At 55.8% G+C, this 14,949-nt stretch overlaps 1 protein-coding gene across 3 annotated transcripts in view; it reads left to right on the forward strand.

The window, feature by feature from the left end:
• The first annotated feature begins 3,118 nt into the window (after positions 1 to 3,118).
• TCF7 (transcription factor 7) overlaps positions 3,119 to 14,949 on the forward strand; it is a 32,522-nt gene continuing 20,691 nt past the window's right edge. For all 3 annotated transcript variants that reach the window (XM_063086496.1, XM_063086494.1, XM_063086495.1), the window contains exons 1-3: positions 3,119 to 3,402; positions 3,592 to 3,658; positions 4,195 to 4,319. In XM_063086496.1, the coding sequence (XP_062942566.1) occupies positions 3,157 to 3,402; positions 3,592 to 3,658; positions 4,195 to 4,319 (438 nt within the window). In that variant the 5' untranslated portion in view covers positions 3,119 to 3,156. The remainder of the gene's footprint in view (positions 3,403 to 3,591; positions 3,659 to 4,194; positions 4,320 to 14,949) is intronic.

Below are 14,949 nucleotides of genomic sequence, written 5' to 3' on the forward strand. Positions count from 1 at the left end.
CTATATTAGTGACAGCTCATTCATCAGCTTTTGTCTTCCAAGACAACAAAGCAGATAAGGATTCCCTCTGGAATTTTAGGGGTCCTATTGGAACACTACAGCATGGTAGTTAGGGTGTGGGCTCAAGAGTCAGACTGCCTGGGTTTGGAATTCTGATACCCTCATTTTCAAGCTGTGAGTCCTTGGGTGACTTAATCAACTTCTCTGAGTTTCAGTTTCCTCATGTAAAATGGGGACAATAGTCCCTATGTTATAGGATGGGTGGGATAATTAAATGAGATAATATGTGTTAAGATCTTGACACAATGCCTACCACATAGTAAGTACTCAGTACATGAGGTCGTTGTGTGGATGATGATGATGGTATTAATGCTGACCAGGCCAGGGGTTTCTACAGGGCTGCACCCACCTTTTGGGGAATAAGCCCAAGCACCTATTTCTCTCTAACTCTCCGAGCCCTCCTAAGCCTTCCAGGACCAGATGAAATCTGTCTCCTCCAGGAAGCCACCCTGACTACTCCAGCCCACATTGATCTCACCCTATCTGAGCTCCTTCTGCCTGGTGTCTGCCTAGACTAATTCAACACCTAACTCAGCTCTAATGATTTCTCAGCTTCTCAGAGCAGCCAGTGGGTCCTGGAGAGCAGGATACCTCTACCCTCCCCTGTCCACACACAGCCTGAGCCCTGGGCTAGGAACACAGTAGATGATCTCACAGCAAGCCTTCAGACTGATTTCAATGTGGCTGTGGATGCCTGTGACTCACCCCTTCTCTCCCTCCTTTAGCCTTCCTTACGCCCCTATTCTCCCTACTCACCCACCTCCTCCCCTGGTTCCACCCAGCAGGGCGAGGAGTTGGAGCCATGACCCCATCGGGCAAAGGTTCCCAGACTTTGGGATTTCACAGCCCTATAAAATTTCCAAAGAAACTTGAGAGTGGGGGAGTGAACAGATGAGAAAAAATGTCCTTATTTTCTTTGGCCAAATAAGGACATTAAAAAAATCTATTCTCACCATCATTTTAGTAAATAATGGCTGTTTTCACACCAGTAAAGCAGAAAGGCCATAATCTTTAATTAAAGGATAATACCAAGCTGAAAAAAAACTTAACCTTATTGAGAAAAGAAAAAGAAAAACAAACAAAAAAAAATACCTCAGTGTTGACCTGACTTCTCTCCTCTCTCCAGGGACTGGAGAAAACTTCAACCCCCACTAGCCTCTGTCCACTGGGACCTCATGGATCTGGGGACCTCTATTCTGGAAGAGGCTTCTGCTAAGCCAGGGTCACCCACAAACACAGGAGGACCGCAAAGCCTTTGGGTTAGGCAGATATATATTCTCGTTCAGCTTTCCCAGAGGAGGCTCATCTCACAGTCAGACCCTACAAGCCCTGCCCTGTGCCTCTTTCCTCCTGGCAGGGCCGCATTTGGCTGGAGACCCTCTTTCCCATCCCTGCAATCTGGAGGGGATGGGGTGAGACTGAGCAGTAAGCTCACACCTGGGGGAAGGAGGCTGGAGAGACCTAATGGGCAGGGTCTTCCCCTCATCACCGTGGCCAAGCTGAGCACTAGTGCCCACCCCCACTCCCCACCCCCCAGCCCTGGGAAGGAAGGAAAAGTTGGCACCCTAGCCCGGAGGTGGGGGGCCGAAGCGTCTCGCTGGGCGGGTGCAGATAGGATCTGAACACGGAGAAGCACAGCTCTGGCTGGCTCTTTGATCCACAGCCAGGCAGGCTGGGCCTGGACAGGGAGGGGCGGCGCGGCTGTCTTCCGGCCCAGCTTTGCGCCGCTGCCAGGGGTCCCGTGGGGCCCTGAGTGGGAGAGGCGTCCAATACCCCTCCTTGGAGGGAGTGTGTATGCTGAATCCAGCACAGGAAGCTGCTGGAGTGCAGCAGTTTACTACACCGTGATCAAAAGAGCTGGTGTCTTTTGCAGATACAGTGGCTGAGACGAGGCCAAGCGTGCTGTGGAGGCCCGCGTGGACACAGCCCCAGGTGCCATGCAGATGCCATGGGAGGCAGAGCACGGTCCCGCACTCTGCAAGCTTGGATCCTTCAGCCAGGATTATAGCGAGAGGTAGCATGCGCCAGGCTAGGACCGGCGTCAGAGTCACTGGGCTCCGGAACGCGATTTCCCGTGTTGAGTTGCCAAGGAGATGGACCTCGCGTCGGAATCCCGCGGCCCCACGTGGCTGCCTAAAGCCCGGAGTCCCGGGGCCGCAGGTTCTAGGCACCGAACCGAGTTGGGAGAAATATGGGGAGGGGCCTGAAGGATCGGCATAGGGTCGGGGGTCCTTTCTCCTTGTCCTCTTGACTGTGTTTGCGCCTCGGAGCCGTCACATGGCTGAGGGGCCCTTCACAGATGAATAATGTATGAACTCCGCATGCAACAGGCGCTCAATAAATGTGCGAGGGGTGTATGCTTGTGTTTATGTTGTGTGCAGGTGGCCTGGAAAAAGGTCCCAGACTGACATAGGATGGAGGATGGGGCTTTGAGGAGTCCTTATCGTGTCGGCTCTCTGGGGTCCGAGCACAGTCTCGAGCAACTCCAAGCCCCAGGAACCCCCAAGTTAAAAGCACAGGGCGTACTGGGCCTGGGCACAGACGCAGATCACACCGAGGCTACGGATCCAAGCCACGCCCAAGTCCCGAGGGCTTAGGGGACCCGCGCCCTCCGCAGCTGCAGGAGAAACCTGGGCGCGGGGCGGCAATATCTTGTTGTAGGTGAGGAAGGGGAATGAGGAGTTTCCTTTAGAGCCCCCGCATTTCAGGAAAAGAGTGGCGATTTTCAGGCTCACCCGACGTCTCACTAGGGGTTCACGCCAGGAGAGCGAGCCCTTTAAGACTATGCCCAGTGGGCGCGTCCAGACCGCTCCCCGAAGAGGAGGGGGCGGGGCCGGACCACTTGGCTCCGCCCGTCGGCCGGGGCCCGCCCCCGGCACTCCGCCGGCGGCGCCTTTGATGTTCGGACCCGCCAGCTCCCGGAGCCGTTCAGCCCCGAACCCTCGCCCCGCGCCGCAGCCCGCCCAGGCGGAGTCAGCCCGCGCTCCGCCCGCCGCGATCCGGGCTCGGAGATCTGGACTCCGGGCTCGCCGCCTCCCGGGCCGGCTCCGCACCCCGCACTCCCGGCGCCCGGCGCCCCAGCGGGCGGAGCTCACCATGCCGCAGCTGGACTCCGGCGGGGGCGGCGCGGGCGGCGGTGACGACCTCGGCGCGCCGGACGAGCTGCTGGCTTTCCAGGACGAGGGCGAGGAGCAGGACGACAAGAGCCGGGACAGCGCCGCGGGTCCCGAGCGCGACCTGGCCGAACTCAAGTCGTCGCTCGTAAATGAGTCCGAGGGCGCAGCCGGAGGCGCGGGGGACCCGGGGGCCGGCGCCGGGGCCGGCGGCGAGGCCGAGGCCGAGGTGAGCGCCGGCCCGCGGCCGCTCCTCCCCCGCGGTCGCCGCGCTCCGCCGCCCCCAGCGCCGGCTCGTGCTGACCCGCCCGCGGCCGTCGGGGTCCCTATCCCTCAGAGCCCCCCAGCCCCAGGCCCCGGGCCTCTGAGCCCCGCTCTTTCCCACCGCCCCTCACGGCCCTTCTGGTTCTCCCTGCAGGCTCTCGGGCGGGAGCACACTTCGCAGAGACTGTTCCCGGACAAACTTCCAGAGTCTCTGGAGGACGGTGAGTTTCTGCACGTCCCGGCTCCCCTTCCTCGCGCTAAGGCCCGGGCCTCGGTGGGAAAGAAGGGGCGTCGAGGACGGCAGGGAGCCGAGGGGGCGCCTCCCCTCAACTGCAGCTCCAGGAGGCGGTAGAACCCAAGGGGGTGGGGGGTGGGGGCGGGTTTCCCGGGCGCCGCCAGGTTCGAGTCACTTCCGGTGCCCTGACCTTTATAGGAGTAAACAGACCCCCGCCATCTCCGCCTCCCCTCCTGCCCAGGTGACTGACTAATCCCCTGTCTTGAGGAGAAAGCGTTGGCCGAGGTTCCTTGGCTGGAAGGCGGGGTGGGGGGGTCAAGTCGGGGCCGCCTAGGGAAGGCCTGGACTCGACGTCCTTCCCCCAAAACTTGGCACTGCGGGACACTCCCAGCCCGTTCCTTCTCAAGTCACCAACTCGACGGGGACCCCTTGGCAGTGTTATTTTTTCTCTCAGGAGCAGACAGCCTTCAGCCCGCGCTGCCGCCCGGGCTGGTGTGTCTGACCCAGCTGTGGTTTTTCCAGGCCTGAAGGCCCCGGAGTGCGCCAGCGGCATGTACAAAGAGACCGTCTACTCCGCCTTCAATCTGCTCATGCACTACCCACCCCCTTCGGGAGCAGGGCAGCACCCCCAGCCGCAGCCCCCGCTGGTAAGTGGCCCCAGCAGCAAGTGCCCTCCCTCTGCTGCTACCTCTTTGACCGGGTGGGTGAGGCATGGGCAAGAAGTGACTTTTGCCTAGAACAAAATAGGTAGCTGAGAATTCTGTGCTGGTCTTTTTCCCCATACACACCCAATGGGATCTGAACCAAAGAGAACTTTCCTGAAGGAAGGAAGGGCTACTCTGGAGCACCCCCCTGCCCTCTAGCTGTTCACCTTTGTCTTCCTGGCTTGCTCATGAGCAGGTGCAGGCCCTGTCCTGGTGCTGGGTAATGCTGCGGTGGGGTCTTCTCAGAGAATTTTTGAGCCGAGACCACCCCCCTTTCTGAGGGTGATGTGCTTAGTGTGATCTGAGCTCAGAGCTTTGCAGTTAGCTTTCTCCCCAGAAGCCCCAAGCCTTGGTGCTCTGAGGAATCGGAAGAAAAGCTGATCTGTTCAGGTCTCCTGATTGAGTTAGGGGAGACATGCTCTGCTCAGCTGTGTTCTTATTGACACGAGTGTGCCTTTGCCAAAGAAGGTCCCTTAACATCATGTGTGGAATGTGGGTTCTTAGCAAGCAGGCTTGGTCTCAAACGCATCAGGAAGGTTTTGCAGAGGTGCTACACTGGTGTCAGTAAGGGGCCAGATTAATGAACTCGTGAATGAAATCTTTTTAAGTACCCAGTGCTTTGAAAAAATTTCATGATTGTTACAAACGATGCTTTTTTTGCCCAATTGGTGCAGATGATCTCAAGTGTGAAGAGCGTATTCTCAGTGCTCAGTATAAGCTGCACTTAAAAAAAAATGCGTATTAGCGTTTCAGACTGTCCTCACTTGGCCGAAGTTGGGGGTGAGGGTACTTGTAAGGTTTGGAGGGTTCCGATGGGGAGGTATGGGGGCAAATGTAAGCCCAGTGTAAGCAGATAGGGCCAGCAGGCTGAGGCTGGCATGACTAATGGTGGGGGTCAGCCAGAGGGAGGAGAGGGTGACTGCTAGACTATTTCAGATCAGGAGTGGGGAGGGTTGTTCTGAGAGATGTTTCATGCTGAAGCTGCTGGGAGGTGAGAAGTCAGGTACAGGCTTCTCTGCAGAAGCCCAGGATGAAAACCTGGTGGATGGCTGACTCTAGAAGTGAACGCCTTGCCCTTTGGACCCCCCGTTTCCTCATCTGTAAAATGAGCATGTTGGCTGAGGGGTCTGACTTTCTGCTCTGAGGTGGCTTGGAATAATGAGGTGGTCCACTTCCTTCCAACCTATGGGGGAAAGGCTTGCTCCCTGACCCTGCCACCTGATGTAGCAACTCTCACCAGAAACCTCTACCCTGCATGAGCAGATGCTTAACAAGGATGCTTTCTGGATCCCCTACAAAGTGTAAACCCTTAGATTTGGGGCAAGATTGACATAACCCACCACTGCCAAACTACCAGCAGGCGAGTTGCTTGGATAGGGGGCTGGGATCACCATGGTAACCATGGACAGACAAAAGGCCTCGGCCCAAGAACATTCCTTGGCAGGGCGAGTCCACTCCAGCCTCCTGGGACGCCATGGCAGTGCAGGGAAAAGGCAGTGTTGGGGTCTCCTCTTAAGGCATGGGCAAGTGGTGGTCGAGTGCCCAGAGTGAGGAAGGCCACATCTTGCTATAAGGGTGTGGTTGATGGGACCATTTGGTATCCTTTGGCTCAGACTAGTTAAAGAGTAGGCAGATGGTGGACTCCAGCAGTCGGGATGGGGTGGGGCAGGCACAACACCACTCGACTGGCCCAATTTATTTTTCAACTCTGGGGTTTTTCTCAAGCAACAGCAGGTGTGTTTCTATGTGTTGGACCATCTAGTATAGGGAAAAATCCCCTTGACCCCTTCCTACCCAGCTGCAGCCCCATTGCCTGGCTTCTGGGAACACAGGAAGAGGAGGAGGACAGGCTCTGGCACTGACTTTCTGTGCCCTGGCATCATCTGCTCTGTGGGGCTGGGGACAAGGACACTAAGCTGGAATGAGACTGGGCGAGGAAGATACACATGAATATAGGGGAACTTCTTTTAAGCATACCTGATAGTTAAAAACACATAGCAAGTAAGGGTAGTTGCTTGTATTACCTGAAGATTTGTGCGGACATTTAATATATGGTTGGGTTTTACAAAGCAAAATGGATTGATCCCATGTGTGAGAGCACATTCATCATTTGATTCAAGGTTTATGCATCTGGAAGCAGGAAAGATCCTCTTGTGGCAGGTTGGGAGCCCCTTGCAAGGGCCCTAGGGAAAAATTGCATTTGCAGGTTTTTTCCAGAGCTGGTCCCTTCCTAAGTCCATCTTTAGGCAACAGATGACATGCTGCCCAGCCTCTGCCCACAGGCCTTAGAACCTCACCCTTTGCCCAACCCTCCCTGAGGGCATCCAAGTGGTTGATAATTATGCTGAGATGCTCAAGGCAATCGCTGGACCTCCCTAGACAGGGGAAACCCACGCCAGGGACCTCTTGTGCTCATGTGTGGGTGGGATGCCCATGTGGCTACCACGCAGGAGACCTCAAAAGAGGCAGACCTTGCCAGGAGTGATGGACTAAATGACCACCTCTCTGCCATGCTGCCATGGAGCAGAGAGAGATTGTTTTCTGAAAAGGTTTCTTTTAAGCTTTGGGGAAGGGGAAATGAGGTCTAAGTTTATTCCATGACTGGTGCTTGTCAGGCATCTGACATAGGCTTGCAGGCATTTGCTGGCCTAGACCAGACACCATGGTTTGTTTTTGTTGTTTTGTTTTTTCTTCTCTGCTCTGAGACCTTAAACAGGGTGGAATGAGGAGCAGTGAGCTGGTCCCAGACGAGACTCAGGGGGGATTCTGGGATGAATGAAGCACCATTCCTTGGGTAAACTTAGGCTCTTGGATGTGCAAGACTGTCAGTCTGCTTATATCCAAAAAGGATAAGAGGCAATGTTGCTCTGTGTCCCCTTCCATGGGCTCCACTTGGAGTCTGTGGCCTGGAAGGATGCTGAGCTTTTTGCCGTTTAGATGAAATGTCCAGAATAGACAAATCCACAGAGACAGAAAGTAGATTAGTGGTTGCTAGTGGCTGGGGGAAGAGGGGAATACGGAGTGCCTGCTAAATGGGTATGGGTTTCTTTTTGAGGTGATGAATATGTTCTGGAATTAGATATTGGTGGTAGTTGCACAACCTTATGAATATACTAAAAACTACTGAATTGTACACTTTAAAAATGGTATATTTTATGGTATGTGAATAACATCTCAATTAAAAAAAAAAAGCTGAGGCTTTTGGCTATTGCACGCATTTGGAGCCATGTTTCCCTATCCCTGGTCTCCACAGCCATTCTGGTACGTGGGCATTCCCCAAGCCCGGGGGTCAGGCATCAGCTCCAGTGTGGAGGAGCCTAACTGAGGCCATGGACTCACGCTTGGGCCCCTGGCCATGGGGCTCACCTTCTCTGAGTCCACAGTTTGAAGTCCAGATGAGGGCCATGTGAATGAGCCCCAGGAGGAGCAAGAGGTAAGGGCATGAGCAAGACTGGAGCAGAGGAAGGAAGTGCTGCTGACACATGGCCAGCGTGTCTGGGGGAGCTTTGCAGAGATGAGTATGTGCAGGAGCACCTGCCTAGCCTTCCACAATCCCCCGAGAGAGACCGTGAGCCTTGCTGGGGAGGGTTTGTGATGGTTGAGCTCCAGCCCTGATTGGAGTGAAGCCTGTTAGGACTAAGTCTGGCACTAGGCTGGGTACCAGGTACTGGGCACCAGGTGGACCTGAACCAGGCTCTGCTTCTGGGAGTGCCCAGCTAAGCAGAGGAAATGGATGCATAGCCCCGATCCAGGCCCTGGCCAGTGGAGTGCCGTCAGAGAATGCCCAGGGGTGTCCTGGGCAGATCTGGCCCCAGCCTGGGCGGTGAGGAGGGTCTACTGAGCAGCTTCCTGAAGGCTGCAGGTTATCTACCTGAAGACAGGTAGATGAAGACAAAGAAAGGACTGGCAAGCACCTGGGCTTCTCTACAAACACATCCCAAACCTACCTACTTCACTTCGGTCACCACCCCCCAAGTCCAAGCCATCACCATCTCTCTCACCCAGACAGAGCAATGGCCTCCTTCAGGGTACCTCTGCCCCTGCCCTAATAAGGCCCAATCCAGGTTCCACATAGCAGCCACAGGGGTCCTTTAAAAACATAGTTCACATCTCTCGCCTGATTAAACCCTGCCATGGCTTCCCATTGCTCTTAGAGTAACATCCAAATCACTCAGCACAGCCTGAGCACCTGGGTGGCTGGCAGAGGCCTTGCTGTCTGCACCAACTCTTCCTCTCTTCCTAACAGTAGCTGCTTCAGTGTCTGGGGGGGTCTTACAACCAGCAAGTTCTCTCCTGCCTCAGGACCTTTGCACTTGCTCCCTCAGCTTGGAATTGTCTTCCCCAGCTCTTTACACAGCTTCCATCTTCTCATTCCTCACTCAGGGCGTAATTCAAATGCCACCTCCTCAGGGAGCCTCCTCTGACTATCTGAGTGGGAACCCCCCTAATCCCCCTCTGGGCCTTGGCTGCCTTGCCTGCCCTGGCAGCTCTTCTAGACAAGGTGGTTGGCACTGCTTTACAACACACTCGCCATGCTTAGGCAACAGAGAGCCTACCTGTTAAAGTATCTCTGAGACTTAGTTTCCTCATCTGCATGGTGGGAGTGGTGAGCCCTCCTTCCGGAGTTGGAGCAAGGACTGGCAGCAGTATCAGAGAGGTGCCCAGGGAGTGCCAGCATGGCCTGGGCTCAAGGGTGGGGGGGGTCAGCCTCAACTGATCCCTTCTTCCTTGCTGTCCTGGCTCCCTTGGGGCAATGGTGGCTCGATGGTAGGCCTCACATGGACTCCCGTCTGGAGGGCTGCATCTCCACTTTCCACTTTGGGCCAGAGGGGTCTAGGGCCTGAACCCTGGGGCTGGGCACTCAAGTGTCCAGGCCCCCTACTTGCTGCCCCTCCCCACCCAGGTATTCTTGGGAGGGGATGTGCTAGCCCTGGGGTCAGGGTGGGAACCATAGCCACTCCGCCCTGAGACTCCTCTTCCACCATCTCAAAGATTTTTTTTTTTTTTTTTTTTTGTCCTTTTTCGTGACTGGCACTCAGCCAGTGAGTGCACCGGCCAGTTCTATATAGGATCCGAACCCGCGGCGGGAGCGTCGCAGCGCTCCCAGCGCCGCACTCTACCAAGTGCGCCACGGGCTCTGCCCCATCTCAAAGATTTATCTGAAAAAGCCTCCTTTGCCTCAGCTCCATAGAAGCCCTTTACAAGAGATGTTAGGAGCTTAAGCTGTTTTGTCAGGAAAAGAGGGATGGACCCTCCTGGTCATTAGCCTCTGAACCCTTCTCAGGTGGTCACCCCTGTGTGTACCCACTCCTGTGTTGCTGTGATGCTTCCCGGTGTGGGGTACACGTTTCAGGCCCCCAGATGACCCCCATGTAGAGCGTCTGTATTTCCAGCACTCCTCAGGTGGCTTCTGGTTTACTTACAGGTTGCCTTCCCATGGGAATGATGCTCTGTACCAATCGCTCCTTAGTTTCCTCTTTGATTATTTTCCTGGAGCATAATATCCAAAGAGAATCATGGGGTCAAGAGATAGGAGGTCATGGCCTGTTGCTTCCCTGTCGGCCCAGCTCGCTGTCGGCTCTGGCTTCCCCAGTCCCTGCAGCGCCTGAGCACGCCCGTCAGGTGTTTTGTCTTTGCTGCTCTTCACTTAACAGGTTCATTGTGAGCAATGGGACTTAACATACACTGTCTCATTCCATCCACGTAACCCAAGGAGGTTGGACTCCTCATTATCCTCATTTTTAGATGAGGAAACTAAGGCCCAGAGGGGCTACATAACTTACCTAGGGCCACCCAGCCAAGGAGTTACCTTGAACTGCATTTCTTTCCTGACTCAAAAGGCTGCATAGTATTGGCTGTAGTATTTGGAAAATCTGCAGCCCCGTGTCTGTTGCTCCCACAGTGGGACTCTGCTTTGAGAGTGGCTGACAACCCATTGATGCCATTCGAGGCCAGGAAAGCACCACAAAGGAGGTCCATCCTGCAGACCCCCGGTAGAGCCGGTTCTCTGGCCCCCCTGTCCTGGAGGCAGGGAAGGATGGCAGCCTGCCCACGCCTCTGGAATGGCAGAGTGAGCTAGCTCAGTGGGGGTATTCCCAAGGCCTGGGGCTGACCAAGAGCCCTGGACTGGTTGCTAGGACCTGGTGTTCCCTCCCAGTTCTTCCTGTATTCCACCACAGGCAGCAAATAGGAATATTCATACTAGCTCTGCCTACCTCCCCAGTTGTTGTGAGACTCAGGTGGGAGTGTGGTTGAAGGAGGGTGGGGTTGGCCCCCTCTCTGGATCTCCTGAGAGCACACCCCACAGCAAGAATGGAGGCTTAGCTGAGCTGTAAGCTGGGCTCCAGGAGTGCTGGTTTAAGGTCACGTAATTGTTGAGGTCAGGCTTGGTCAGGGCTAGGCAGAGAGCCTCCTGAAGGGGCGAGATGGGCTGCAGCCCCTCTGATCCTCCTTGGGCTGTTGCGGTCCCAAAGCCATACAGTCACACCCCCTCACACCTTGTGACGGGTGCTTCCTGCCACTGTGTACAAACAAGCCTCCGTTGGAGGAAACAGGTGTTTTATCAGGTCACAGGGCCACCCCTGCCCCCAATGGTACAGTGCACGGATCCTCGGGGAACAGCCCGCCTTCTGCAGGTGGTGAGAGTGAGGCCAGATCAGGGGAGGGACTTGTCCAAGGCTCCTTAATGGAGTGGAAGCAGGGAAAGCATTAAGCCTGGAAGACCCACTTTCTAATACTGTACCTGCCACTTCTTGGCTGGGTAACCCTAGGTAAGTTACGTAGCCCCTCTGGGCCTTAGTTTCCTCATCTAAAAATGAGGATAATGAGGAGTCCAACCTCCTTGGGTTACGTGGATGGAATGAGACAGTGTGTGTGAAGTACCTGGCACATAGCCGGTACTTTTGGATTGTTAACCCTGTTGAAAGGACTCTGTACTAGAAGTTTGAGGACTCCTAGAGCTGAGGCTGGCCCAGGCCCTTGCCGCTCTCCCCTTTCCCATCTTGGCAGCCAGCTCCCCCGGGGCAGTGCTGTCTTGCCCACTCTGGCCCCTTGGGCCCTCAGCTGGTCAACAGCACAGTGCCTGCTAGAATCTTGGGTCCAGACCCTCCTGGCATTTGCTGAACCCCTCCCACATGTTTGGCTTGGCTCAGTACAGAGTGGGGGGCTGCCTCTGCCCTTCCAGAGCTCAGTCCTGGCAAGGCAGAGAGACCCTCACAGAGGGGATCTGAGGTTCTGCTCTAGTTGGATAAAGGGCATGGAGGAGGGAGAGAGGCCAGTAGCAGCAGTCATGGCGGCTTCCTGAGAGAGGAGCCTGCACAGGGGAGAGTAGGAGAACGCTCAAGCAGGGGCACAGCTTGAGCAAAGGAGGAGAGGTAGGAATCAGTATGTTCCCTACCAATCACTGGAAGGGTAGACCAAAGTCCAGAGTCTGTGAGGGGCATGATGTGAGGCTGGAGGAAGTCTTGCTGAGGGCCCAGCGGGTGACCTTGGTGCCCAGGCAGCACTGGTTCTGGAGCCTGGGAGAGGCTGGTGGCCACCTGCAGCATGTTGGCATAATGGAAGGGCAGGGCAGTGCCCATCGTAGATGGTTTGAGTCAGCTACAGAGGGCCAAGGCAGGCAGAGCTGGCAGCAGAGTGGATGCTACAAGGCACAGGGATGGTAGAGAAATGCGAGCAGGGCCAGGGCATGGGTAGGTTTTGGGTCAGGTAGACCCAGGGTGCTGGCATATGCAAGCCAGATAGCCTCAAAGGTGGGAAGTCTGCATTCTTCCATTGCCTTTTTTGACTCTCATGCTCTGTCCAGGGTGGTGAGTCCAGGGCCTCACCCCGTTTACTCAGGGAAACTGCACCCCAGCGGTCAGTGGCTTGCTTAGGCCCCACAGCCCACTGGTGATTCGGCCAAGGTGTGCAGAGCACCTCTGAGCAGCACTGTCTCTAGCAGGTATCTGAGGTCCCGGGGTCTGGGGAGGGCATCTGAAATCCCAGGACATTGTTAGCTTCTTCCTTCAGGCAGTTCGCTGCCACATCTGCAGACCTATCATGCTTGGGGTTTGGATGTGAGAAACCACCTCCCTCCCTTAGAAAGGTGTGGCCAGCATCAGCCTCAGCATGCAAGCAATCTGCAGCTCCAGTGGGTTTGTCCTCCCCTCACCACCCCCACACCCCCAGTGGGCATCTGTCCCCTGCTGGCTAGGGCCCTGGTCTGGGGCAGGGCTGGGCTGGGCATGAGTGTGGTCCTCCTGCAGGCAGGCCTCCCTTGCAGCCTGTCCCACCCATGGAGACTGCTTGCCTGGGCTGTGCCAGCAGACTGCTTTAGAGCCCAGAGCTAGCCTGGTGACGTGCAGCCTTCACTCGTGGCCCTGACTCCACAGCCAGAACTCCCTGGAGATCAGAGGAAGCAGGCACGCTGCCAGATAAGCTTTTCCTCACCCCCCTCACCTCCACCCCCCATTAAAACCACCAGCTCTGTCTCCAAGAGCAGGAGAGTTGTCTGGGCCCCACACTGTCTGCTTCCAAATGACGAGTATGTGGCAGAGGCTGCAGGCGTGGATGGGCAGGACATGCCCCAGGGAACAGTGGGCGGGGACTTTGGGGGTTTGTATGGTTAGGGCTGCCCTCACCCCACCATGTCTGAGCTGGCCTGGGTGCCAGTGGTGGCAAATCACCCCCTCCCAGAAAACCCAGTTTTCCCATGAGGGCAAGGGGGCTGTGATGGGGAAGGACGCCACCTCTCCCCTCTGTGTGACCTCGAGCAAATCTGTCAGCCTCTCTAGGTCTCGGTTTTCTCCTCTAAAATGAGTGGGAATTCCTGGCCATGGAGGATTTCCAAGCTTCAGATAAGTGGTGGCTGGAGTGGCCTGCAGATGGGTGGGCTTCAGGTGGGTTTTCATGGCAAGGACTGCTCCAGGGAGCCCCACATCAGCAACCAGAGGGAGGGAGGGACAGGTGCCGGGAGTCCAGGCTGAGGGATTCTGACTAACTCTGACCTGGCTCTGGTGGCAGCAGGCCCGGCCTCCTGCTCTGCTGGGCCGCCATCTGAAACGCATTACTGATGCTTTGTAAACTCCACATCATTCGGCCACATGAAAGCCTGGGACCTAAAAATAGCTGCTCCCAGAGGACGCCCCACATTGGTGGGGCTCAGCTGACCTCTGCACGCATGTCCACCACTAGGCCACCTCCCTTGCCAGGGAGCTCCGACCAGCACGACCACACCCACCCACCCTCCAGGTGTGGGGAGCCACTGCCTGGGGCCAATTTATCTGGGCACAGATCGCACCCAGCTGGTCAAAGCTTCAGGCCTGAGGCCTTACCTAGGGTAGAATGTCTGGAGGAGCCACGAGAAGGCCAGCTGAGGGTGTGGCAGTGGCCTTGGGACCCTTTCCCCGACTTGTCCATGCCTGGAGTTCCCCTGGGTAGTTAATTGGGAAGCCAGTGGAACCATCTTAACTGAAGAGAACACTGAGGCCCACACAGGGAGGGTGACCAGCCTCACGTTTCCTGGGCCACTGGCTGATGTGCTATGAGAGAAGGGCAGGGGCCTGCCTGGGACTTCCTGGTGTCAAGTGGAGAGTCACCGAGCAGGAGGGCAGGGCAGCCACGGGCGTCTGAGCTGCTGGGGTTGACTCTTTGCCCTGCTCTCTGTGGGTTCTTTCTCCCTGTGTCTCTATGACCAACTGCAAACCACTCTTTTCCCTAAAAATAAACATGCTTATGGGATTGGGGGAAGCTTTGTAGCTATCAAAGGAAATAATAGGGTGTTTAAGAAAATTACATTGCATTTTAAATAACCAGCATGAAAGTCATTAAGTTTGAAGTTTCATTCAAATCAGATGGCTCTGTGGCTAGCCTGGTGGCCAGGCAGGCAGAGGGTGGGTGGGCCCTTAGAGATGCTGCGAGGCAGCCTGTGGGGAGCTCGGCAGCGGCAGCAGCAGCAGCAGTGAGGTCTCTGCTGGGTCCAGCTGGGGTCCAGGCGGGACTGGCCACTGAGTGTAAGCTGGCTGGCAGGCTTTGAAGCAGCATGTGGCCTGGGAGCTGCCCTGCTGTGGTGGGTGCCCCCATTGGTGGGGGTGTGGGGACAGATGAAGTGGGCAGAGCTGAGGCCGTAATGTTGGTGGCCATGTTGAGGTAGGGGCTTCAGGGGTGATAGTTCGGATCAGAAAGGGCTGGAAAGGATCTGAGGGGCCCAGGCCACACCTGATCCTTTCACCATTGGATTCAAAGGATCTGGCACACAGTAGGTACTCAGTAAACAGTTGCTGAAAGAATAACAACAGCCACAATAGCTCATGTGTCAAGAACTTCCCAAGTGCTAGGCCTGTGCTAGGGGCTTTTACTGGCAGTACTAAGATGCTTACAAGAAGCTGAGAAAAAAAATATTAAAAGGGCTGGCCTGTTAGTTTAATTGGTTAGAGCATGGTGCTGATAATACAAGGTCCAGGGTTTGATCCCTGTACTGGCCAGCCGCCTGCTTCCTGTAAAAGCAGCCAAGAAAGTAGGTAAAATTATTACCCCTGTTTTGCAGATGGGGTAACTGAGGCTCAGAGAGGTTAAGAATGAGCTAGTACCTGTT

Source organism: Cynocephalus volans, chromosome 2 (genome assembly GCF_027409185.1).
Source record: "Cynocephalus volans isolate mCynVol1 chromosome 2, mCynVol1.pri, whole genome shotgun sequence".
In the NCBI taxonomy this organism is placed as follows: Eukaryota; Metazoa; Chordata; class Mammalia; order Dermoptera; family Cynocephalidae; genus Cynocephalus; species Cynocephalus volans.